The 26,322-nt window shown below is 33.8% G+C and overlaps 1 protein-coding gene across 2 annotated transcripts; it reads left to right on the top strand.

The window, feature by feature from the left end:
- On the top strand, nt 1-26,225 carry CCNC (cyclin C). 2 transcript variants are annotated; one of them, XM_054569757.1, is made up of 12 exons: nt 1-161; nt 5,105-5,211; nt 6,179-6,263; nt 6,417-6,486; nt 9,170-9,221; nt 16,774-16,829; nt 17,876-17,911; nt 18,584-18,675; nt 19,307-19,374; nt 22,428-22,507; nt 23,441-23,559; nt 25,008-26,225. In XM_054569757.1, the coding sequence occupies exons 1-12, from the start codon at nt 130-132 to the stop codon at nt 25,060-25,062; spliced, it is 852 nt and encodes a 283-aa protein (XP_054425732.1). In that variant the 5' UTR covers nt 1-129; the 3' UTR covers nt 25,063-26,225. The 2 variants fall into 2 exon arrangements, with proteins under 2 accessions (XP_054425732.1, XP_054425733.1); XM_054569758.1 differs by lacking the exon at nt 25,008-26,225 and adding an exon at nt 24,376-24,837.
- Nucleotides 26,226-26,322: the final 97 nt, after the last annotated feature.

Raw genomic sequence — 26,322 nt, 5'->3', positions numbered from 1 at the left:
CGTCGCCGCCGCGGAGCGGAGCCGGGCAGATCAGATCGAGGAGCGCGGTTACCAGGCGGGCTGGGTCTATGGTCGCTCCGCGAGCCGCTCCGCCGGCTGGTGCTTTTTTATCAGGGCAAGCTGTGTTCCATGGCAGGGAACTTTTGGCAGAGCTCCCATTAGTAAGTTACCTTCCGTCTTCTCGCAGGGCCTGGCTCTTGGGGGTCAGTGAAAACGGGGCCTGAGACTCCCCTTGGCCTGGATCCCAGCCCCTGTCCCTGGATCTCAGCCCCTGTCCCAAACGCGGCGGAGTCTCACTAGAGGCTGCTGCGGGCGGAAGCGGGATGCGTCTTTCTGGCAACTCCCCTCTCCCCGCCCTCTGGCCAGGTTTCGGAGGGGTAGAAACGGTCTGGGAGCGGGAAGCGTGGGGGAAGGGGACTCCGTCTCCGAGGTAGGAAGGTTCGAGAGTTTAAGATTCTTGGGTTAGCTAGGCCTGGAAGGGGGTGGGGTGGGATGCGATGGGAAGGGAAGGGTAGGGCAGGGCACAGGTATGGGAAGTGTGACAGGGTTGGGAGCTGTGACGCTGGCTCTTCAGGACAGTTGCGGGTCACTTTTTGTGTAGGATCTCGTCATTGGTCGGTATCGTAGTGTTTTGTCATTCACCTCCTGTCTTGAGTGGAATTAATATTCCGAGGAGAGGGGGGAGTCAGACATGTTTCACTAACCTCTTCCTGCCACGACTTTATGTTTCCGTGCAGTTTTATGTTGGTAAGGTATAGGGCAGGTGCTTTCAAAATATATCCATTTCGTTAGCCTGTGCCTTATATTTTAAGAGTGTATTTTTCAGTAACGTTGCTGGTTTTTTTAACCCTTTTAATGAAGAAGTTTTTGTTTCTGTCAGGGACCTTGGAAAAGCTTGAGTAATACTATAAATATTTTCCCCTGAATTCATTTGCTTAATGTAGTCAGGAAGGTGGGTGATGATACCAAATGAACTTTGACTAGACTATACACTTGATAGATGAACTCAACCTGATAAAGATTTTATCTTAATATAAATAATTTTTAATGCTGAGAGAATTAGTAATTGTAATTTAAATTTTGATTCTGTGAAAAAGGTGGCTTCCACTATTCATTCTTTTTTTAGGCCTCTGTAGGAAAAAAGAAACGGCTTGGAAACCTATTTTCAGAAAAGCAGATTCTGCTCTTGTAGAGTGAGTCTATGGAGATGAAATGCTATAGAAGTTTTACTTCTGATATTTTTATTTTACACTGACTCACTGAAATATTTGCTTGGGAAAAATTAAAATACAGAAAATTTAGTAGAGAAGAGGTATTCTGATAAACTTTGAAAGATGAGAGAATTGAGAGCCAGCTAGCTAGCTGTTTGTCAGATTACAGAATCTTTCAACTTAAAAAAAAGGATTGTATCTCCCCTTTTGTAAGCATTATGATAGAACAGTTATCAAAACAGGGACAGGATGTATTTTATAAGAACAATTGTTCACTTTCAAATATAAAATTATTATAACATTAAATGTGTTTTTTGAAACTGTCCTTGCTTCCCAATTCAAATAGTCCCTGGTGGAGGGGGCACACTTTGCCTTCCTCTGATTCCTTGAGAATCATGGAGTCCCCTGATCTGCCAAAGGTAAAAAGTATGAAAGATAAGAGAATTCTGAGAAAATACATAAAATAATTATGAAAACCATTGTTTTAGGTGATTTTGGTGAAAGGAAAATTGACATGAAATATTCTGTATTTCACGGCTTTAAGGTGCACATTTTAACATTTCAAGATAGCATTTTTTTTTCTTATTATACTTGAAATAATGGTGAATCTTAAATTTGATGGAATGTGGTATTTATGTCTTCTTAGTTTATACTGTGTACTGTGAGGAAAACCTAAATATTTGTGAAATATGTTTTTTAAAAAATATAAAATGACTGTGGAGATGAAACTAATGATAATCCTGGAACAAATCAAATTGCAGCATTTTTCAGAAAGTTGTATGAGAACAACACATTCTTTGACCATGAAGCAGTCATACTAGCAGGAAACTAAATACTGACTGGTAGACTGAATGAATTAATGAACAAGTAAAAAAATTAAAAGTATAAAACCAGCTCTAGGTGCTTTATTGTATTAAAGAGGAAACTGAAAGTTATATAATATTAAGGAAATAACAGTGAGATCAATATACATCCATATATTGTAGCTAATGCCAAATTTACAAGAAAAATCAATATCCTGAATAATTGAGAGAATACAAATAAAATACTCTGCATAAGAATATCGAAAAGGAAATGCAGCTAAGGAAAAAAAGAATAAAAGGAACACTAATATTAATGTATTAGAAGGGGAAAAAATGGACAAAAATTATACGAGTTGGTTCTTTGGAAGGAAAAACCAAGAGTAGACTGAACTAGTACTAATTGAATCAAGGTCGATAGGGATAATACAAAATTAGGAATAAGAAAAGTAAATAAACTCAGATGAATGTTTGCGTTATTTCCATGGCAATAAATTTGAAAGCCAAAACAAATTAAGAAAGGTACCAAAGAGCTACTCTTTAAAAAAATTTTTGTCACATTCAAGAGAACCTGCTATTGAAATTATTCCTATCACACTGAAACAAAGAAAACTTTTCAGTTTTCTTTATGAAGCTACAATAACACTGGTGAAATCTAGCAAAAGTAGCACTAGAAACACTCTCACTTTTGAATAGTGATGCAAGCATCATAAAGTATTAACAAATAGATTCCAACATTACATTAAAATTTTTTTTAAAATGACAGCTATTTTTATTACAGACTATAGTTAGTATTAGGAAATCTGTTAATAAACAATGAAGGCATCAAAAAGATATCTAATGAAGTTCAACACTTATTCTCCACTAATGCTCTTACTAAAACACATGGGATGTTTTCTTAACATTATAAAAATATCAAAACAACAAGAGATTTAATGATGAAATATAAGAAAAATTACTGTGCCTGTTTAACATTATTCTGAGTGTACTACTCAATGCAATTGATAGAATGAGATATAAAAAGAATGATAAAATTATCAATGTGTAGAGATAAAATTAGAAAACTGAGTTAATTGAAAATCAGAAATAACAAAGGTTTAATACCATCACCAGTTACAAAATATACAAATACAAAGCTTTCTATTAAATGAATGATAGAAACATATAATTTACAATAGCAACAGAAAATATAAAAAAAAACTCAATAAACTTAAGAAATGTATAGGACCTACAGGAAGGAAAAATTTTAATTCTATCGTAGAACACAAAGATTTTAATAAATAGTTTGAATTCTAGTACTGCAAAGGTATCTTTTCTCCCTATATTGATCTTTATATTTAATGCAAGTCCAGACAAATTTTTTAATGCATTTCCTTTCTTGGGATATGATATTCAGGTCTTAGAATAATAATTGTAATAGAGTAGCCGAAATTTTCTGAAGAATAGTAGCAAGGATGGAGTATTTTCCATAACAGATTTTAATTATTTTATATGTTTTAAAATAGTATGGCATAGGAAAAAGAAAAAAATAGGATATTATAAAGAAGATTCAAATACAATGATAAAATTAAACATTAGGAAATACTTTGGTGACATTTGGATAACCATTTGACAGACATTTAGCTAGATTTCTGTACACTATGTATACCAAAATAAATTCCAGATGGATCACAAATTGAAAGAAAAAAGCCTTAAGTGTATTAGAAAATATGAGAGAGAGAGAGAGAGAGAGAGAGAGAGAGTGTGTGTGTGTGTGTAGTCATTTTGTGTCAGGGCAGGCCTTTTCATATGTGACAAAGTCAAAGTAAAATACAGGCAGATTTCAATATGTAAGTGATTGAGATTTCTGTATTACAAATAACTAAATATTGAGAGATCATACTAAACCTGAGAAATTTTTGCAGCATATTTGACAATATTTATTATCCACAATATACAAGTTTAGATGAGAAGAATCTCTTAAACATGAAAAAGATAACTATCTCATTAGAAAAATGGTCATATTAGAATTATAATGTACAAAAGAAGAGCTATATTTGGCCAGTAAAGACATGGAAAATGTTTAACATCAGATGGACACTTTAAAAAAAAATAAAACAGTAAGATACTACTTTGTCTTTAAGTTGTAAATTATTTAAAAGATTGGCAATAACCCATAGGGTTAAATATTTTAAGGTGTAGCCATGTACTCTTAATAGGAATGGAAATTGGTGTGACTTTTATGGACCTTAAATGACAATTTATATCAAAGATACTAGCAAAACTGACTCATCAGTTCTACTTACAGGAAATTATTCCAAATATGTTGTTAATCAAATATATAAGGATAAATTACACAGATATTAAAGTATTACTTGTAATGGTGAAAAAAATAACCTACATACCTATCAGTAGGGATTAACTAAATAAATGATTCGTCCATAATGCTGTGCAGCAATTTAAAAGGATGCTGAATAATAAATTCATTGACAAAAAATTTCCATTACATACTGAGTGACAAAAGGACATTACAGAATAGTTTTTTGGAAGGTCATGTCAATTTCATATCTGATTAAAAATAGTAGACGACTAGGCAGGAGGAAGGAGGCTATCAAATGAATAAATTCTGAAGGAGTTTTTAACATGATTGGAATTGTGAGGTAGGGAAGTTAAATTCTTTAGTTACCCATGAACAACTGAGAAAAGATATACTTCATCAAATTCAAGGCACCATCGATTGGTGCCAAATAATTTCACCATTATTTTATATATCACTGAGCAAGAAAAAAATGCTGCGGGTTAAAAGGTTAAGGCATCTCTGATTGTAAGATGCATGTTAATATCAGAATCTTAGAATCAGTGAAATACAGTAATGCTAGTGACAGACTGAGAAGGAAGATAGAAATTACAGCAGAATATTTTTCAGGGCATATATACTTTTATTATGAGATGATTCTCAGTGGAGTTTCAAGAAATGTGGAAAATACTGTCTTTTAGGGTTATGTGTACTTTGTGTTTCTCAGAATTTTAGTAACATGTTTAATCTTAGAATGTTTTCTATAACTTTGTTATTTGATTTTCTATAGCATGTTTTGACATCTTTGCATCTTCTAGTTTGCAATGGATTTTGGATAAACAAGATCTGTTGAAGGAACGCCAAAAGGACTTAAAGTTTCTCTCAGAAGAAGAATATTGGAAATTGCAAATATTTTTTACAAATGGTAAACTTTTAAAAAAATTGATTGAAATGATACAGTTGATTAAGTCTGAATTAAAATGTTTTTGTTTGGTAATTTGTGATGAGCTGTTTTAGTCCTTAGTTAACTTTTTTTTTAAGTCAAGAACTTACTTTATATTAAAATTAACATTGAAGATCTCCTTCTTCCTCACCACCCTACAAAACTTTTGAATGTGGAATGTTCAATAGCCTATCCATTTTACCTGCTTATCATTTTTATTTACACATGCAATCTTTTTACAGTTCATATTCATTTAATCTTTTTAAGTGATCTAAAGTTCTTTTTAAATCTTAATGTCAGAGACATTCAAGATAGTTTCAAAATACTCATTAATCTTTTTAAGCCTTTATTAAGATTGGCTAAAGCAGATTACTTTGAGGATAAATGATTCTTTGGATTGACATCCTATATTGGGCATTCCTATCTTACAAGTTTGCTTTGAGGGAAAGGGGTTTAGAGGCAGAAGATCCTTGCCCGGCCACATGGTAGCTTTGCCACATGATCTTTCCAGCGTTCAGTTTACTCTTCTTCAAACCTACCTCTCTGCTGTTTTCAAAATTCATTATGGATTTTTAAGTAAACTTTATAAATCAGTAAAGTGAGTTTGATAGGTGTTAATGTTTTCTTTTTATATTCTAAAGGTAATATGAAAGCATTGAAAATTCTTAGAAGGCAGAGGAGAAATGTCTATCATTCAACCTCCTTAATACAAAAATAGTAATTTTTGTGGGGCAATTTCTATTTTTTGTTGTGTATGCATATCTATATTTTAAAGCAAATTTGTATATTCTATTAGCACTGTGATCTAAGTAGAGCTTTGTAACATGTATAGGTTTTTCTTTATGTTAAAAATGAATATAATTATGATTTAACCACATAGAACTTAATGTTCAATGTTAACATTATAATGATACCAGAAGATATATTTAAAACCTTTTTTTTCTTTTAGTTATCCAAGCATTAGGTGAACATCTTAAATTAAGACAACAAGTTATTGCCACTGCTACAGTGTATTTCAAGAGATTCTATGCCAGGTAGGACTGTTTTATTGGGAATGTTAATGCTTATTTGAAACTTACCTAATTTTGATGAGTCTTTGTATGGATAAATCATGTACTTGCCATAGAGTTACCTTGATTTTTCCCTAGCGTGTTTTCTACATTTAATTTTGTTTTATTGTTTCTTAGGTATTCTCTGAAAAGTATAGATCCTGTATTAATGGCTCCTACATGTGTGTTTTTGGCATCCAAAGTAGAGGTATGAAATAATTTTGTTTCTCATCAAAGTTTAGTCAATGTGAATTGGCAAATCTGCCCCAGTTTTCAGATTACCTGTGTAAAAATAATAACAGGTGGTGATTTATGCAAAATATTGAAATTTGTATATCAAAGCAGTATACACACATCTTTTCATTTAACAAACAGTACTATGTATAAAGTGCTATTTTAAGTACTTTACAACTATAACTGATTTAATTTTCATAACAAAGAAACACAGATGTATAAATGAGGAAACTGAGCCACAGAGAGGTTAAGAAACTTGCCTAAGATCATGGAGCTGCTAAGCAGCAAATTCAGTATTTGAACCCTGGGAGTCTAGCTCCTAATTCCATGCCCTTACCTGCTTTGCTGTAGTGTCTAAGACATTTATTATTTGGCACTAAGTAGTATCCCATAAGTGCCACAGATTCTTGCTTTGACTGGACAATGTTCACCCTCCTCCTCCATTTGCTTTGTCCTACTGTCTTCGCTCCCTGCCTCCTGATGATTGGCTGTGTACCCAGCCATAGGGAAGGGAAGGGGGAAGGCCGGGATTGGGGTGGCCCTAGTGTTGTAGATTCTAATAAGGAATCATTTCAACAATGTGAGTAGAGAAATTAGGTGAGGGAGAGAGAAGAGAGATGGCAGTTTGTAGCTGAAACCAAATCTCTGCTCACTTTTACCTTTTCAGTATTTTTGAGAGGGCTCAGGTAAAATCCAGGCAATGGTAGCAGATATTGACTGGGTTACATAATAATCCATGCAATTTTTACCATGATTAAACTTTTGTGTCATGCTTCTATTTTTAGCTTACATCTTTAGAATAGTAATTTGTATTCTTGAATATTGAAGGTAATTTTAACCTAGTAAATTTACATTCCTTTTGGTACTCATTTTGAGTTTTGTTTTAGCCATTATCTAGGATTATAACACCTTTCTTACCTACTACCAGAAATAATGAGAGTTGACTCTAGAAATTAAGACAAGCCTAGAGGTTTTATGTTTTCTGATTGTAAGTGATAGTTTAAGGAGTCAGAACCAGCTTTGTTGTTAAGTTCTTTAGTAGAAAAGAAAATGTTTATAAAAATCTTGTATTATGGGTGTAGTTTTTCCAAATATTACTGTGTAATTTTATGTATCTGAAGCACAGCCAGTGTGGGAACCTAGACAAAATTTTTATAGACTTTTTTATTATTAAATTTATTGGGGTGACTTGGTTCATGAGGTCATATAGTTTTCAGGTATACATTTCTATAATACATGATCTGTGTATTGCATTGTATACTCACCACCCAAAGTCATATCATTTTCCATCACCATGAAATTGGCCCCCTTTACACTTTACTACTTCATAAATTTCTCTTACAGATTAACTTGGGGATTTTAATTTATCTAGTTTTTTGGTATTGTTTTGTTTTATGATTTTCTAAGTAAAATCCTGTTTTAAATTATAATTTACTGGGTGAAAATTTTCACTTTAAGAATTTTGGATAAAAAAGTATTCTTAGGAAAAAAGTACATTTTCATATATGGTTATAGCACTATTTTTTTTAAATCTATGACCAAAGCTTTCCATTTTGTCTGGTTGTGTGGGAATTGTGTGGAAATGGTACTGTGTCATAGGTGATTGATTACCTTTTAGTTTTAGTTGTTATAGCTTGAGGTTTAAATGTGAATATAGATATATAGAGTCTGGCAGAAGTAAGGCCTGCTTGAGTGTGGTTGGTAGGGTAATAATATGAGTATAATAGTTTATAGTTTTAATTTGAACTTTGCACCTAAAATGTCATATGATGTGCTTGAGTGTGATATTGTAATGTTACAGAATTACATGCTTATAATTTTGTAATAAAAGATTTTGTAATTAAAAAAAGAGGTGTTATTTATGCTGGACCTAGTATATACACACACACGTGCCCCTACTACCCTCTTCCCCAAGGATAAGAATATAAGTTGAAGGTATTTGAATAGACTATATTTAGTTTCATTTCTTTTGTAGGATAAGGAACCAATTCTATTTTTTTCTGTTTTAAAGTGAAGTGAAGGCTTTCGTAATCTTGGTAGGCTAATCAAATTAAAAGAGGCAATATATGTAAGCTGGATCACCTCATAAATTTTAGTCATTTTTATAATGGTTGCATATTAAGTTAAAAGAGAAAATGGGAACTGCATTGAAAATCTTATATCATTCTTCTCTTCCTGTTCCTAGAAGAATAATTGTTTGTGTGGTATTTTTGAATTCTTTTGGTGATATTAAAGTTTATCTTCAGAAATTCAACTGTTTTATTAAATGGTGTGAACTACCTGTTAGTCCAGGTCCAATTGAATAGAAAGCATACTTAATATTCTTGCAATTAAATGTGGAATCTAAAAAAATCTTGGAAACTAATTTGAGTGCAGAAAACTATCGTGTCACTTTAAGGTTTGATTGCTAATTTGGTACCTTTCAGTAATGTTAAAATACAAAATTATTTAAACATTTCTCTTAAATTGTAGCAGTTTTAAGGAAAAGTAATACATTTAGAGATTTAAGTACATCATACCTGAAGTAGGTAGAAGATGAATAGACTATATAATCATGGGGGGAAACTCATAGGAAGTTCTGTTTTGAATAGACCTCAGAAAATTTTAGGTTCATTGGGTTTCTGTGTACCTGATCTTACCCACTTTTCTTTCTTTAGGAATTTGGAGTAGTCTCAAATACAAGATTGATTTCTGCTGCTACTTCTGTATGTAAGTGCAAAAAGTATATCCTACTTTAAGAATGTATTTCTAAGGAAAATTCCATACGACATACATGTTTTTCAGTTTATAAGACCTGTGACAGATTAATTGGGTTTGTTAAAGCTCCTGAGGCATAGATACATGGAACAGGCCTACAGCTGTGGGGTTGGGGGCTAGAACTGGATGAAAGAGGTTGAAGGGATTAACCAAAGAACATTTATGCATAAGCCATGAACATGGACAACAATACGGGGATTGACTGAGATAGGGAGAGAGTGGGACTGGGTAGAGGTGGGAAAAAGGAGAAACTGTAATAGCATGAACAATAAAATAAATAAATCTGAGGTCACCTTTATGGCTATGTATATGACTAAAAGTAAAGTTAAAATACAGAGGTTTTAAAACTACTTATAGTATTAAGTCTAAGACATTACTTTTAATGTTTAAAAATGGATAGTAACTATTGATTCAAAACCATTGACTCAGTGGCTCTTTAATTTCATAATAAGAGTAAATTAAAATTATTTCCCTATTGTATTGCTTCCTAACGACTAACCATTGTGTCATTCTTCTGGGTAGAGTAAACTATTTCTTTAGCAACTGTAATGTATGTCTTTGATAAGAATAATGTATTTTCCCTCCATATTGAAGAACATGGTGCAGAAAAAAAATACTGACTTTAGTCAGTAGAGCTAATTCTAAGCCCCAGTTCTGTCACCAGCAGCAGCTACATAACCTTGAGCTTTTCAGGCTTAGTTCTTACTTAAAAAGATGGGGTTTAGCTAGGCAGCCATTGTAAAGTATTACATACAAAATTACTAACATTATAGTATGCTCCATCTTTATAGGTTAAGCAAAAAGGCATTACTTAATAAAAGACAATTCAGATTATTTATTTATTGTTATTTCTGTGACCTTACATAGAAGACGCAGAAGAAGACTTGTGTTTTTAAGTTTGTGAGCCAAGCTACTTTTATGGTTTGGGGCCATTTCCCTTTCTGAGAAGAGTATAATAATCTAATTTAATCTTTACTGTGCCGTATCTTATTTTTTTGAGGATGGAAGTATAGTAGTTTTGCCCCAGAATGTAATATACTAAGTATATGACATGGATGAAGCATTGATCTTCCCTCTAGGAAATCAAATAATTTTTTAAAAAAAGAAAGAAAGAAAGAAACAACCAGAAGAAAATCTACTGGAATGGTAGCAGTGTTCATCTCTGAGTTCTAAATTATAGAGGCCTAATTTTCTTCTTACATTATTAGTCTTTGTTTTCCAAATTTTTTAGAAGTTATAGTTTGTAATGTGCAAAAGTACCTATTACCAAGATTTGTTTGTTTTTCATGCAAAAGCTAAATGATATATTCACAAGAGCGTTTGGTTTTCAATGAATAGAAACTTTTATAGTAGACTATTTTCTTTATTTCATAAGTTTTATAGTGTATTATATAGGCCCAGACAGCTTAGGTTTTAAATTTCAGTTCCAGTGCTATGTGAGAAGTTGAACAAAATATAATCTCTCTGTGTCTCAGTTTCTACTTCTGCAAGATGAGGATATTAATAGTATCTATGTCATAGGGCTGTTGAGAGGATAAAATGAGTAAATAATGATAAAGCTCTTAGAACAGTGCCTTGTTTAGTGGATTCATTTGCTATGGTTGCCATAACAAAATGTCAAAGAGTAAGTGGTTTAAACAACAGAAATTTATTTACTCACAGTTCTGAACACTGGAAGTACAAGATCAAGATACTAACAAATTAGTTTCTCCTGAAGCCTGTTTCCCTGGCTTGCAGATGGCCGCCTTCTTGCTGTGTTCTCACCTGGCCCTTTCTCTGTGCACCTGTAACCCTAGTGTCTCTTCTCTTAAAAGGACACTAGTACAATATAATTAGGGTCCCACCCTTGTGACCTCATTTACCGTTAACTACCTCTTTAAAGGCCCTATCCATATAGAGTCACATGGGGGTTAGGGCTTCAACATACGAATTTGTGAGGGAGGACACAATTCAGTCATACTACTCATTAAACTTTAGTGGCCGCTGTCATCATCAACTACAGCATCATTATCACTGGAAAATACCATACTGCATGCAGTGGTGGATACAGAGATAAATACACAGGACTGGAAGACAAGAAAATAAGACATGCATATAAAAATATTAATACAGAAGGAAACAATTGGCACACGCTTACAGAAAGTGCAGTGAATGATTTGAGTGTGAAAGATTATTTTTTAGATGAATCCAGAAAGGCTTAACTAGAATTTGGTGAAGAAAGATAAAATTTGAACCAAGAAATGTAGGGGAAAAAGAGTGCAGAAACATTGAACGGTTTGGTCAAAAATAGGGAAAGCTAATGATTTGCATTCAGTGAATGTTGAATAAGGAAATAGCAGGGAATGCCCTTACCTGGCCAAGGCCAGATAACTAAAAACCTTCACTTAGGAATCTGCATTTTATTGTTGGCAGTGCTGGTACCTTTGAAAGCTTTATTTTCCACATGAGGGTGATTCCAGAATTGTGCGTCAGGAAGGTGAATCTGGCAGAATGATGTCAGATGAACTGAGGGAGAGTATGAATTGAACTAGACACATTTTGAAGTTTTTCACGCACTCCACATGGCTGAACCTTGTAGGCAGGCATTATGAAAAGTAAAATAAGCCAGTCACAAAAAGATAAATACTGTATGAGTCCACTTTTATGATGTACCTAGAATAATCAAATTAATAGAGATAGAAAGTAGAAGGGTGACTGCTAAGGGCCGGGGAGTGGGGTGGGAAACGGGGAGTAATTGTTTAATGAGAATAAAGTTTCAGTGTTGCAAGAAGAAAAGGGTTCTGGAGATGAACTGTGGTTATGGTTGCACAACAGTGTGAATGTACTTAATACTATTGAACTGTATACTTACAAATGGTTAAAGATGGTAAATTCTATGTAAGATGTATTTTACCATAAATACATGTAAAACTGCAAACTAGTGAATGCTGTCACTGTGGAGTACTGTGAAAAGTAAAAGGTAACAGGTTTAAGGAGGGAAAAAGTTTTTTGTAAGTTATTGAAGTAATCCAGGTGAGCACTAATAAAGGTTTAAAATAATGTATTGGCAGTCAGCAAGAACAAGCAAGCTAGATTTGAATGATAGAGTCAGTAGGACTTTTGAAAAGAAAGGATTTAAGAGCAGCAAGAGAAAAGCAGTTACCTACAAAGAAGTTCCCATATGACTATCAGCTGATTTCTCAAAAGAAACTTTGTAGGCAAGAAGGGGCTGGCAAGAAGTTGTGAAGTGATGAAAGCAAGGACCTACAACCTAGATTATCCAGCAAAGCTATCATTTAGAATAGAAGGGCAGATAAAGTGCTTCCAAGACAAGGTAAAGCTGAAGGAGTTGATCATCATCAAGCCCTTATTATATGAAATGTTAAAGGAACTTAAGAAAAAGAAGATCAAAACCATGAATATTAAAAAGGCAACACACTCACAACTATCAACAACTGAATGTAAAAAAACAAGACTAAGCAAACAACCAGAACAGAAACAGAATCATAGGTATGGAGGTCATTAAGAGGGTTATCAGCTGGGAGGGGGAAAGGGAAGAATGGGGGGAAAGGTACAGGGATTAACGAGCATAATAGGTAGGAACAAAATAGACAGGGGGATGTTAAGAATAGCATAGGAAATGCAAAAGCTGAAGAACTTGCACGCATGACCCAACGACATGAACAAAGGTGGGATCTGCTGGAGGGGAGGGGGCAAAGTGGAAAAATTGGGACAACCATAATAGTGTTAATCAATAAAATATACTTTAAAAAAATAAGAGTCAAAAATAATTTTTGAGGTTCATGTCTCGGCACTGAGGAGCTGAAGGTGGTACCAGGAGAGTAGAATAAGTGGTTTCTGAGAAGGAGTAAGTTAATCTTAGACATTCCAGATGTAAATGTATCAGTAGAATGTACTTTTAGAATTGTGAAGCCAATAATTGAAATTTGGGACTTGATAAATTTTAAGAAAGAGAGTTGCATAGTGTCTTGTGCTGCATAGAAGATGTGTTCCAAAGGAAAAAAAACAGACCTTTGGAATGTGATCTTAGGAGAGAACATGATGTCATTAGACACTATGGGGTGGTGGTAAAAGCCAGATAGCAAAGAATTAAAAAGTGAGTAGGTTTTGAGAAAAGGAGAACCTAACTGTATCGTAAATATATGTGACAACCTCAGTGAAGGGGGTTGGGCAGGGGGAGTTGCTAACCTGACTAACTTTGGAAATGAGTATAGTCTGTACAACTAAGGGTAAAATGAGCTGTACATAAGCATTGTAACTTGTTAACAATTCTGACTTTGCTACAAATTTATGGTGAAGTTAAACAATTCCACTAAATGGATATATACATGGTAAAGAGATGGCAGATGTTAAGAGCTAGGTTTCTCACTGCTGGAATGGGAATTTACAAATGAGCAAGGAGAGGAAACCAGAATGATCAATGTGGTAATCAGTTATGGTTAGAGACATCAGTATGAACTATATTTACATTAACATAGATACATGTAAATGTGTATAGACACATGGATTTATGTGTGAATGAGTGTGTGTATGTGTTTGTAGGTTTTGTCAGTTAAGAGGGTCTATAAGCAGTGAGCTCACCCAGTGCTCCAATCTCTGTTTTTAATACCATTCTCCAACAGAAGGAGCTAGGACTCCTTGGAGAGATGGCTTATTCTAGGTGAGGCAGGAAAAATGCAATATGGACCTGGAGCATCTTATAGTGCTAGCAAGTAAGGAAGTATTCAAACCAAAACCAAAAGCCTACATTAATTGTGATATGTCAAAAAGACACATAATCCAGTTGAAAGAGCTCTCAATGGCCAAAGCTGGAAGAATTGCAGCAACAAAATAAAAAAAAGTAATAAGTGGATTATAATTGAAAGTACAAAATATCCACAAGTTTATAGATACAAATGATTAAATAAATAAATGGGGGAGAGGAGACAAATCTCCCTTGTAGAAGAATTTAAAATACTTTATGTAGCTAAATCCACCCTTAAGTATAGGAAGCATAAATATTTATTCCTTAGGTGTTGGCTATGTATATAGTGACTTCCTTCTAATACATACATTATGAAAAGTGAGCAGAGCCAGTGGAGGAACCTGACAGATACTGTCCCAGCCAGATGATCAAAGTCAATATCAGTAGTGATAAATCACATTAATGGTGTGTACATCTGATGTGTTCTGTTGAAATGGCACTTTACCCCTTTGGTCTTCCTTCCAAAAACCAATACCCCAGTCTGACCACTAGATAAACATCAGATGGATTCCAGTGGAAGGTGAACCTACAAAATACTTGACCAGTACTCCTAAAAACTGTCAAAATCATCAAAAACAAGGAAAGTCTGGAAAACTGTCACAGCCAAGTAGAGTTTAAGGAGGTATGGCATAAAAATGGAATGTGGTGTCCTGGATGAGAGCCTGGAACAGAAAGAGGACAATAGGTAAAAACTAAGAAGATCCGAATAAACTATGGACTTTAATTAATAATGTATATATGGGTTCACTAATGATAAGTATATCATACTAATATAAGATGTTAATAACAGGTGAAACTGGGTCATGGAGTGTCTTAGTCTGCTTGAGCTGCTATAAAAATATATCAGACTATTTCTCACAGTTCAGGAGGCTGGGAAGTTTAAAGTGCCTACCTTGATCAGTTCTTTGTTCAGCCATAATTTGTCTCCTGGCATGCAGACAACTGCTTCCCATCCTTTTCTCACATGGCAGAGAGAGAAGAGATCACTGGTCTCTCTTTCTCGTCTTAAGAGAAGAATCCCATCATGGCAGTCCTACCTTCATAACGTCACATTAGGGCTTCAAAATACGACTTTTGGGGGACATAGACATTCATTCCTAAACGAGCGTATGGGAACTCTATTATCTTTTGTTTTTTTCTATAAATTTAAAACTGTCCTAAAAAATAAAAGTCCAGTTAAAAAAAACAGGAATACAATTTGGTAGAGGTTTTATTTTTCTTTGTTTTTAAGGGAAATTTGAGCATATTAGTAAGTGATGAACATTTATTGGAGGAGGAATGGTTAAAGGTGCAAAAGAAAAGTAGTGATTATCAATGGAGTAGATAAAAGCAAATGCATAAGTGGTATAGGTAGCAAAAGAGAGGAGGGATACATTTTCCTCCAAGTTAGAAGAAAAAATCAAAATGCAGAGTAGTTTTTATCTTGGAGTAGGAGAGAAGTTGACAGCATCAGGTAAACTTAATCTCAGTTAAGTCAGGTGTCAAAGTCTGGGGGTTAGAGGTATAGATCTGTTTTATTTGTAGAGATCATTTTAGCTTGATTAATTACCATTATGTAAATACCTGTTTTACTTGTACACTTTACATCTTGTTTACAACAAAGGATTTGTAAAACTCTGAAACCTTAATGGGGATGTTTTCAAATTAACTAAGGGAGAAGAGGAAGGATTAAGGAATACATTTCTTGGTGTCAAGTTTTAAGTGGTTCAGGTTTCAAATCTTGGCATATGTTACCTATCTAAATTAATGGTTAGGATACTCAATTTACAAAGTAGAGTGCATAAAATAAATGAAATTCTTTTTTTTTTTAATCTCCATGGGGTCACTTGGGCTTTGTACAAATGGAAAGGATCACAGAACAGATCCTCCAAAACCTGTGAATAGTCACTTGATCGAATGAAATGGTGTCTCTGATGATTTGAGTACAGTTATGTCAAATAGTACTTAAAGGTATATACTCATAGCATTTTGAGGAAATGGAGGATTGATAATTAATAGTTTTCTCATTTGTACTTAGTTATTAAGAATAGTAACTATGTGTTTATGTGTGGTATGAAAAAAGTTCTAGAGACCTTTGCACAATTCATTCATGCTTTATTAAAATATATTTTTTTGATAAAGAACTACCTATTATAAAAAGTTTAGGAAGTACAGATTAGTAAAACTCCCTGAATCTCAGAGATGAACACTGTTAACATGTTTTTTGTTGTATTATCCTTCCAATTGATTTATATTTATATATTTTTACAAATGTGTACATTATATTTGTGAACATTTCCTTTTAAGCTAAATTGCCAAGTAAAAGTTACTGCTTTAAGAATTTTGGGTAAAAAACTATTCCTACAAAAATATTTTTTTTATCTTTATGACCAACACTTTCTGTATTTTGTCCAGTTGTGTGGGAATTGTACGGAAATAGCGCTAAAGAAGATACTATTCTAGAGCTCGGAAGATTTTAGAGATGATAAAACCTGGTGGTTCTTTTTCTAATCCCTTTATTTTTTAAGCTGCAGAACCCTTAATGTATTAGTCATGTAATTAAGGCTGTGTAATTGTATATAAATGGGAGTCTGGGGCTTCCTGCCACTCATTCTTTCTCGCCTGGAAACAAAATAATCTGGGTTTCTAAGCATCTCCAGGTGCCCTACTAAAAGTGATTTAGCTGTGCCTCTAATATTCTACACAGTATTAAAGAAATTTGGGGATAATTCACTCCCATTTTCTCAGTTTAAGTTGTTGTTTCTTTTTTTCTCCCTGCAGTAAAAACTAGATTTTCATATGCCTTTCCAAAGGAATTTCCTTATAGGATGAACCATGTAAGTATATTGAATAAAGTAAAACTATTTGTCAGAGTTGCATATAGTTTAGCTCCATTTTATATTAGAATAAACTGAATAGTCTCCTAGAAATGGCAGTTTTGAATGCTACAATATAGACTTTAAAGAAATTCTAATTAATTGCTTCTACTATTTTTAAAAATACTTCATAGCAGTGGTTATATGACCTTGGGTGCTCATTAAATCACATTGGGAACCTAGTAGTACTGATGTCAGGGCCTCTCCAAACCAACTAAATGAGAATTTTAAGGTTTGAGGCCTGGGGACTGGTATTCTCTAAAAGCTCCCAGGTGATATTGATGTGCAGCTGAAGCTGCAATAATGGAATAGTATGAAAACCATATTTGAAATTTTATATTGTTTTAGAAAATGAATCTCAATTGACATTTTAATAGACATTTTCTTTTCGCTTGCAAGGGATTTCTTCATTTCATTTAACTTGTATTTTTTTATTTCATTTTTAGTATTCTTTCCTTTTACTGATTTATAGTATAATAAGAATACCATTTAAGATTATTGCATTTTTGCATTTGTTGAATGGAAAATATTTGGAAAACCTGAAGTTTATACAGGATATTTTATTTTGTAAATGTATTTATTGATTTTAGAGAGGAAAAGAGAGAGAGAAACATTGATTTGTTGTTCCACTTACTGATGCACTCATTGGTTGATTCTTGCATGTGCCTGACCAGGGATCAAATCCACAACCTTGGCATACCAGATGATGCTCTAAACAACTGAGCTACCTGGCCAGGGCTATACAGGATATTTTAAATAAAAATAATAAGAATGCTTATATGGAGCTGGCTGTTTTTAAGGATAAAAATGTTTTATAATCATAATTTCAATCGTATAGTTGTAAATTTTTTATTACATATATTCTATGTTAAGTTACTATGTTTATTTTCTTGATTTAAAAAATTTTTAGTAAAAATTTGTGATAAATTACAGTGTCTATAAATTGTTAGACTAAGTAGATTCATCTAATTTGGTTTCATGTTGACATTTATAATCTTTTTAAACAGATATTAGAATGTGAATTCTATCTTTTAGAACTAATGGTAAGTATACATCTTCCCTGTGATTAATAGAGTAAAACTTTCAAATTCAGTGAAGTCAGAATTTTTTAAAGAAATTATATGTAGGGAGGTGCATTTTAAAACCATCCAAGTGATACATGGTGGTGAAATCAGTACCTAGTAGCATCATCACATGTATCCTCTTGGAAGCCTGTAAAACAATTTGTATATCCTACTTAGGATGGAAGTATTTTTCTGTTCTGTAGTAACTATAATAAAAGGATTACCAGCAAACCAGTCAGGGCATTAAACCACTGTCAGTTATTTGCACAATTTGTGTATGTGTGTGGTGTTATTTAAAGATAGATTATGTCTTTGGCAGAATTCTGCTCCTCCAGTTGGGAATTACGGATTTATAGGCTAATAAGAGGTTTCAGTGTGTTGCAGATGTGACACTTTGAGTCTCTAAGGGAATGGATGCTGACTGACTGCCAACCGATTTACCAAGGTATATTCCAGAGAGAGCACTGCCTTCACTATTATAGTAGAGTTTAGGGCTGCCGTACTGCTTTCTTAAGAAAATAAGAGGGAAGCAAGCATGAGTTAGAGAAATACATATGAATACACAATTGCAAATCAGTTGGGTAATGATAAGTTTTTTTGTGTTGTAATTAATCTGTTTTTATACATACACATTTTTTAAACTGTTTCTAGGATTGTTGCTTGATAGTCTATCATCCTTATAGACCTTTGCTCCAGTATGTGCAGGACATGGGCCAAGAAGACATGTTGCTTCCCCTTGCATGGTAATTAGAACAGAAGTTATTCATAGTGTAACATGTTATTAGCTAGGAAGATTGACAACTAAATATTAAGTTTAGTATTTTTAAAGTAATTAAAGTAGTGTCCCCAAATATATGATGTTGAACAGAATATCTACTTGTTGAATTTTAGTAACTATATTGGTACAAATGCTAAAATAAGGATTTTTAAATTACCTATTTGATGAATATTTCCATTCAAGTTGATTATTACGAAAAACAGACTACATAATGAGACAATTTATCTTTAAAATTATCAAAGTACTTTTTGGTGGTATTCAACATACATATTAATTCATTGTATGATTTTGGGTTTCCTATCCGATTTTCTAATTTTTTACAAATTAGAAAAAAATCTGTTTAAAATTTATTATGAGGTTTTAAATTTTAAAACATATTTAGCTATAATTTTATTAAAATATGCTTATTTATTGAATCAATCATTCATGTATCCATCTTTTTCCCTTGATATTTTCACCTTTATATCCGTGCTTCAGTAATATAAAAGAGAAACAATATGTACAAAGATGGGAAATATGGCCCTTCTCTGGAGGGAAATGTACAATCAGATGAGGTAGCTCTGCTTTCAGTAATAATATGATTTACATTTCTATAGGAGGATAGTGAATGATACCTACAGAACGGATCTTTGCCTACTGTATCCTCCTTTCATGATAGCTTTAGGTATGTAAGTATGGTTTATCTTTATTAGCTAAATTGTTATAAAGCTGTTTAGGTCATCCTAAACGAAATTTCACCCTATTGTACTTTATGTTTTTATTTTCATGAAGTAATAGACTAATCCTTGCATGTGAGCTTGCAATAATATGAACTGCATCTGTCACAAATCAGGATTATTGTGTACCCCCATTCCCCTTTTTTGGTAAGTTTTTTTAAAAAATCATTTAAAATAATTTTAACCAGTGTTTGTCTAGGGTGAGAAGTTCAGTATTAAACCTGCTAATATTAGTTGTAACTTATATGAAATAACTGGGCCCTTCATTTCCTGAATCTTAAGTCCTCAGAGGTTGAGTAAAGGAGCTTCTGTGGTCCTTATTTCCCTTTTTGCGGGAGAAGTTAGCTGCCATCCTGTTATCTGTGGAAGGCAGTACTGTAATGGGTTAGAACACAGTTTGGAATCAGATGATCCTAGGTTTAAACTTTGCTTCCTTTGTAATTGTAGGGAGGTTATCTAAACTTTCTGAGTTTGTTTCCTTAATTTTAAAATGTCAGGGATACTAACAACTCCATACAGAGTTGTTGCAAAAATTAAATGAGATACCTTGTGAAGCACCAAATAACGTCTGCCATATATTAGGCACTTTTTCGTTCCCATTCTTTTTTCTATTGGTATCCATGATTCTGTCCTCTTGATCCCTCTCCCCCATACTTTACCAGTCCAAACTTACTGTTTTCTCTTTTTTCAATTATTCCTTAAATGTTAATATTTCTTATCCTTATATTAGGGGTGGTGCATGAGTTATATTTTTGTAGTACTGGAGGCTCCAGGAAAGCACTATATTTGGAAGGATTCTAAAGTAGCATCTGGGTTCAGTGGGAAGAGGAATACTGGGATCTGCATGGATAGGAAGGAGGGAATGCTTGAGGCCATGTGACACATCCTTGCCATTTCTCCTGTCTTTATTCTTCCTGGGTAGTCTCACTGAGGCCTGTGGCTTCTATTTCTTAGGTTTTGAAACATTTAAATTTCTTCACTTAACCAAGATCTTGCTCACTCCTGAGCAGTTCTTCTGCCTTGTCCTTCTGCCTTGGCTTCTCCCTGACACCCCAGACTCATGAACAGGACTGAGCTCGCTGCTTTGCCCCAAAATGTGCTCCTTTTAGTGTCTTTACTAGCGTGGTGAATAGCTGTAATTAGTTACTTTAGTTGGGAACATAGCAGTTAGGCTCTTTCATCTCCTTCAGTACCTCCATCTAGTTAGTAACCAGTTCCTACAGTTGAGTATTGGTAACCAATCCCTTTAGTAATCTCATAGCCATCATCTCATTTCTGTTCAGGTTACCACAACAGTCTACTTCATGACCAGTAGGCCTCCAGCATCCCTTTTCTTAGAGAGTCAGTCTATCCTTCATACTTGAGCTAGGCTACTGGTTCTCAAACCAGAGATAATTTTGTTCCTCAGGATATTTGGCAGTGATTTTGGTTGTCACAGCTGTGATGGGATGCCACTGGCATCTAGTGGGTAGAAGCCAAGGATGCTACTAAGTATCCTATAGTGTACCAGCCAGTCTCAAAGAACTGCTCAGCCCACAATGTCAGAACTGCTCAGTGCCATGGCAGAGAAACTCTGATCCATAATTTGTCCCCCAGTTAAAACTTCTAAGTGCTTCTGTTGGGTTTTTTTTAAATAAAGTCCACATCTTCTTTTTACCAGTTAATGTGTGTGCCATTCTCTGTTCCCACTCTCCCCCCCCCCCCTTTTTTTTTTTTTTTAAGACTTGGCTCAGATTTTACCTTTCTAGAAACACTGGGCCCCCACCAAAATTCCCTACATCTTCTCATGGTGGGTTTAGGATTTCTCCTCTATCTCTAATTTACCCTACACATACCCTTATGGTGTTTTCCACTGTGTTGTAATTACCTATTATTATAATTTCAGTGTTTTCACCTCCCAATCCCTCCTGGACAAAGGAGGGATTATAGCTTTGCTTGATTTGGGACAACCAAGTCAGTCTTGGGGCAACCACTGTGTCAGCTCGCATTTGAGTCACTGGCTAGAATGTCATCTTTAGCAGAGTCGTATGTGTGACCACATCAGGGAACATAACTCTTAACTAGCTGGTGTGGGATCAGGGTAGTCAGGCTGCTCAGTAGGAATTATATTGGGCAAAATTATGATGTAGGTTTTGTCTTTGAGCATTTTTACTCTCTTTGTTAGTTGTATATAATTATAAACACTATAACATTTTTTTCTAAGCTCTTATTACAACACTCAATTCTGTACTAGTATGCCCAGTTTTCACCTAATTTGATATACTAATAACTTTATAACTTTAGTTATAACTAAACTTTAGTTATAAAATTTTATACTAAAAACTTTAAAAAGCAGAGGAAATTAACACTACTTTTAATTGAAATATCAAAACAGTCAATACTGTTGAAATTTATCAGTGTATTGATTAGCTGGGGTTTGTTTTGTTTTGTTTTTCCCATTACACTGACTTCTGGTTATTTTTTTATTTTTTTATCCTCACCCAAGGACATTTTTTCATTGCTTTCAGAGAGGCAGAAACATCAGTTGGGTGCCTTCTCCTGTGCACTCCCCTTCTAACCCCTAACTGGGGATTGGACCCCTGACTTTTTGGTTCTGGGACAATGCTCCAACTCCAACGCTCAGTCACACCAGACAGGGCTCTGGTTGCATTTTAATCACTACCTTGTATCACTGTTGAAAGATGATTTCTCTGCTCTAAATATCCTCATTAGATTTTTTCCCTAACATGCCCTGATTCTCAAGTCAACTGCACCATGGCTAGCATACAGTGAAGAGCTGGAGATGTCAAAAACCTTAATATAGTCTAGTAATTTTTTCTCTATATACCAGATAGAACGGTCACTGGTAACTATTATATGAACCTGTGCAATTTTTAAAAGGAATATTGGAAAATATACATGCGGATTTTCACTTAAAATTTTAAGTTCATGTTTAGTTCTAAGTCCACACATTACATGTTTGTAATTAAATGTGGACCTTTGTCTCTTCTTTTCATTCCAGCTTGCCTACATGTAGCCTGTGTTGTACAGCAGAAAGATGCCAGACAGTGGTTTGCTGAGCTTTCTGTGGATATGGAGAAGGTATTCTTTAAAATTCCCTAAGTGGAATATAAACTTGAACATTTTAAAGTTAATGTTATACTTACTTATCATGAGCCTAAAATCTTAAGATGTCTACCAGGCTAAAAAAAGGTTTTCGGTTAAAAATAATAATGATGATAGTAACAATAAAGAAATATGTTTGACAAGAAGAGTCGATATTGACTGTTTAGTTACCGTTTCTTTTCTTGGTTTATTTTAAACAGAATGGTAAATGTTTAGTTTGATTAGTTGAGGAGCAGCCCCTGATTTCCAGGATTATTTTAAAAGCCACCTAGTAACCACTAAATACTACTGTAAACTTCTGAAACACAGCCTATCTCCTGGTAAAGCAGTTTTTGGCCTTTTTTCTATCTTTTCTGCTCAAATGTTGTTAGCATTAAAATCGATCCAAGGTTAGGTTTACTGTTGTGAGGAAGAAAGGGCCATTTTGGAAACGATATGACAGGTTTGTAGCTGTCAATTTTTTAGCTCCTTAGCTTTTTTACAATAGTTAACAGAATTAAAACATCTTTTGTGCACTACCTCCCATTAAATTGTTTGAAACAATTGGTTTTAGAAGAGCCTACTGTATAATGGTGAACTTCATGATTTAGACCTCTATTCCTAGTACCTCATTATTTTGCTTAGGTTTAGATATCAGCAGATAGAAGGAAACCAGCTGCAGAGAGATGGGGAAGGATGGACAGGGCATACACGTTAACATAGGAGAGGCCAGAAGGAAAAGCCTAAATAGCAGTGTGCTAACAATACTCCTGTCACATTTATCAGGATTGTCAAGCCTGAATACTTAAGGACAGAGACTCTTATCTTTTCACTGTTTTCTGAGGGATACCTAGTATGTAACGTGTATTCGTCATATACTAAATGCTGCTTAACATTGCCATTGAGAACATTTCAAATATTTTCTTTTAGATTTTGGAAATAATCAGGGTTATTTTAAAACTATATGAACAGTGGAAGAATTTTGATGAGAGAAAAGAGATGGCAACTATTCTTAGTAAGATGCCGAAACCAAAACCTCCTCCAAACAGGTACTTAATTATCTATCTATTCCATTTAATTTTGTATTTCATGTGCATTATCACATTTTTTTCATAGATTACATTATTTTGTTTTTTCCTTAAAATTTCTTCCAGAACTTCATAATACATACTAATTTTTTAAAATTTGTGACCTGATAGGTTGAGAATATCTCATTTTTAAAAATTAATTGGATCATCTGTATAGTAACTTTTCCTCATGCAGTGGCAGGTCTATTACAGGTATCCCTCAACATATGGCTATATAGCATACATAAACTTAAACAGGACAGAATTAGGCCAGTTTATTGGAAATTCAGAGATAAAGAATTCTGTAGTATTCCCATGTCAGTTGGACTCTGTGCCATCTCCCCACGTCCCCCCACCCCCCAACTACTGGCTATTATCCTATTTTTATAAATTCCAGTAGCAGTTTTCAAAAACTTAGATTATTATTCTAATATTATAAGGATAAAAATTTTTGCCTTTTGACCCATGTGGTCCATGGCACCCAATAACATAATTTTGCTAAATATGAATCACTTGCGCTAAGGGAGTTTTTGTTGTTTTAATAGGATCTGTTCATTCAGTTCAGTGGTTCTTAGCTTTCACTGTGCATCAGATCATTCGGGGTAAGGAAACAAGGTCAAAAGGGAAATAAAGAAATACGCCTATCTTAATTAACTTATACTTAAGTTATAAAACATTGAGATAAATTTGTAGATCTGATATGTTAAAATGTCACTGTTAGACAAAAATAAGTAGTTATACAAGGAGCTGTTTTAAAGCAGTCATTCAAACAGCTACCTTTGGATGCATTTTTTGCAGAAATTCCCTGAGTGATTCTCCAATAGTGGCAGGGCCTGAAGCTACAAGATGATGATGGACAAGATAAGGCAATAATCCTATTGCCACAATTACTGGTATTTTCAGTTTTAGTTACTGTTATGTTAAATATTCAGCATTTTCCAGGCAATTACCTTATTTCTGATTTATAAAGGTTTGCTATGTTTACATAACATTTTGGTATGGCTTCAGACAATAGTTTTCTTGAAAGAACACATCTTGATTTTCATAACTGGTTAATGGGAATAAGATGTTATATGTAAGATTTAATTTTATAGGAAATTTGTTCAGAAACTCAAATCTATATGTTGAGTGATACCTGTAATGACAATGAAATCCTGTACCCTAATTTAAATTTTTTGAGTGTATATGGATACTAACTTTCAAAAAGCTTGTTATGTATGAGGACACTAAGTTACATAAGAATAAAAATATAAAACCAAACCTTAGTCTTCTGGATTTTAATTTTTCCACATCTGTGTCTTAATATTGGGAGTGTCTTTGTTTTGTAAGTTTTTACCATGGAATAGCTAACTTTAAAAATTAGTAGGCTTATCAGGGTGTTGAAGTGAATCTTTTAATTTGTATAAAATCTTTCTTCCCCACTTAAACAGTGAAGGAGAGCAGGGTCCAAATGGAAGTCAGAATTCTAGCTACAGCCAATCTTAAAACATTCCGAAGAATTCCGTAGTGGACCAGTTGGAAATAAACCATTGGACAGATTTCAGTAATGTCTTCAATGGAACACAAATGAAAACGAATAGCTTGTTTCTGTCAAGCATACTGGGAAGTGATTTTATTTTTGCAAAATAAGTTTTTCCTTACCTAATTTGATTCTAGTACATAATTGATTAAAGTATCTTGATTATAAAAGTTTGGAAAGGTTCTAAAGGGACCTACAGATATTTCAAAATTAATAGTTTTTGATTAGTATCATTTTTCTTAATTTGGGTAATAGAAATTATAGCTTTGTATTAAGCCAGGAAACATGAAGCATAATTTGTTTAAAATTATCTTTGGTCATTGAAGGACCAAAAAAAAGGACATAAAAAGTGAAATATATGAGGGTTTTTTCCCCCTCCTTAAGTTAAACTTTAAAACTGTATTTAAGGAATCAAATCTTACAAAATCCTGGAAGATTTTGGTAATGATGTTGATAATTTCAGGGAAATTAATCAAGTACCTATTGATTTTAAAGTGTATTTTATTCAGTAGTTTTAGTATCTTGCCATGGAAGATACTAGCCCAGCCTAGCAGAAAAGTGCAATATGTATAGCATACTTTGACATTTAAAAAGTTATATTAATTCTGTAACCATTTTGAAATGCTGGGCAAACTTTTAAAAAAACCTACATGAAGTCATTTGCATTTGATTCACAGTTAAATCAGGCATTTAGAAAGCTAATTGGATAAAAAATATGGTCGAAATTTGGTAACATTTTAATGTTGATTTTTATTCTACTGTGAAAAGTTTTTATATGACATACACACACTAGTTTATTTTTGTGTCTTAGTGTGGATTTACAAATTTATTACAGGTATCCTGAGCCAGGAACACAATCAGGTTTCAGGCCAGTTTGATACTGGCTATTCTTAATTCTCATGAGCGTAGGACTTAAGACTAAATGTTATGTCAGTGGGACTGTGCTGTCTGTGGAACTTAATAAATTAATCATTTTCTTCAGACTTGAAGGAGAGTGATAAATAAAATTTGGAGTCATAGGATATTGATGTACAATTTAAGGATTAAAATTTTTTTTATAAGTCAATTGTGAACAATGAATTATAAAATTAAGTGTTGATTTCCTAGTATAAAACTGCAAGAATAAAAGTACGTTCTCCAGCTGTACTGGCCAGTGTCTTGATTATTTATCTTAACCGAATCTACCTTATGTTGTTTTCTGAGAGTTCTTCTTCCTTTAGGCAAGT

Source organism: Pteronotus mesoamericanus, unplaced genomic scaffold, assembly GCF_021234165.1.
Source record: "Pteronotus mesoamericanus isolate MK-2021 breed Mesoamerican mustached bat unplaced genomic scaffold, CSHL_Meso_final contig_20, whole genome shotgun sequence".
NCBI lineage: Eukaryota > Metazoa > Chordata > Mammalia > Chiroptera > Mormoopidae > Pteronotus > Pteronotus mesoamericanus.
Note: the sequence above shows the minus strand (reverse complement) of the source record. Positions and strands in the feature narration are given on the sequence as shown.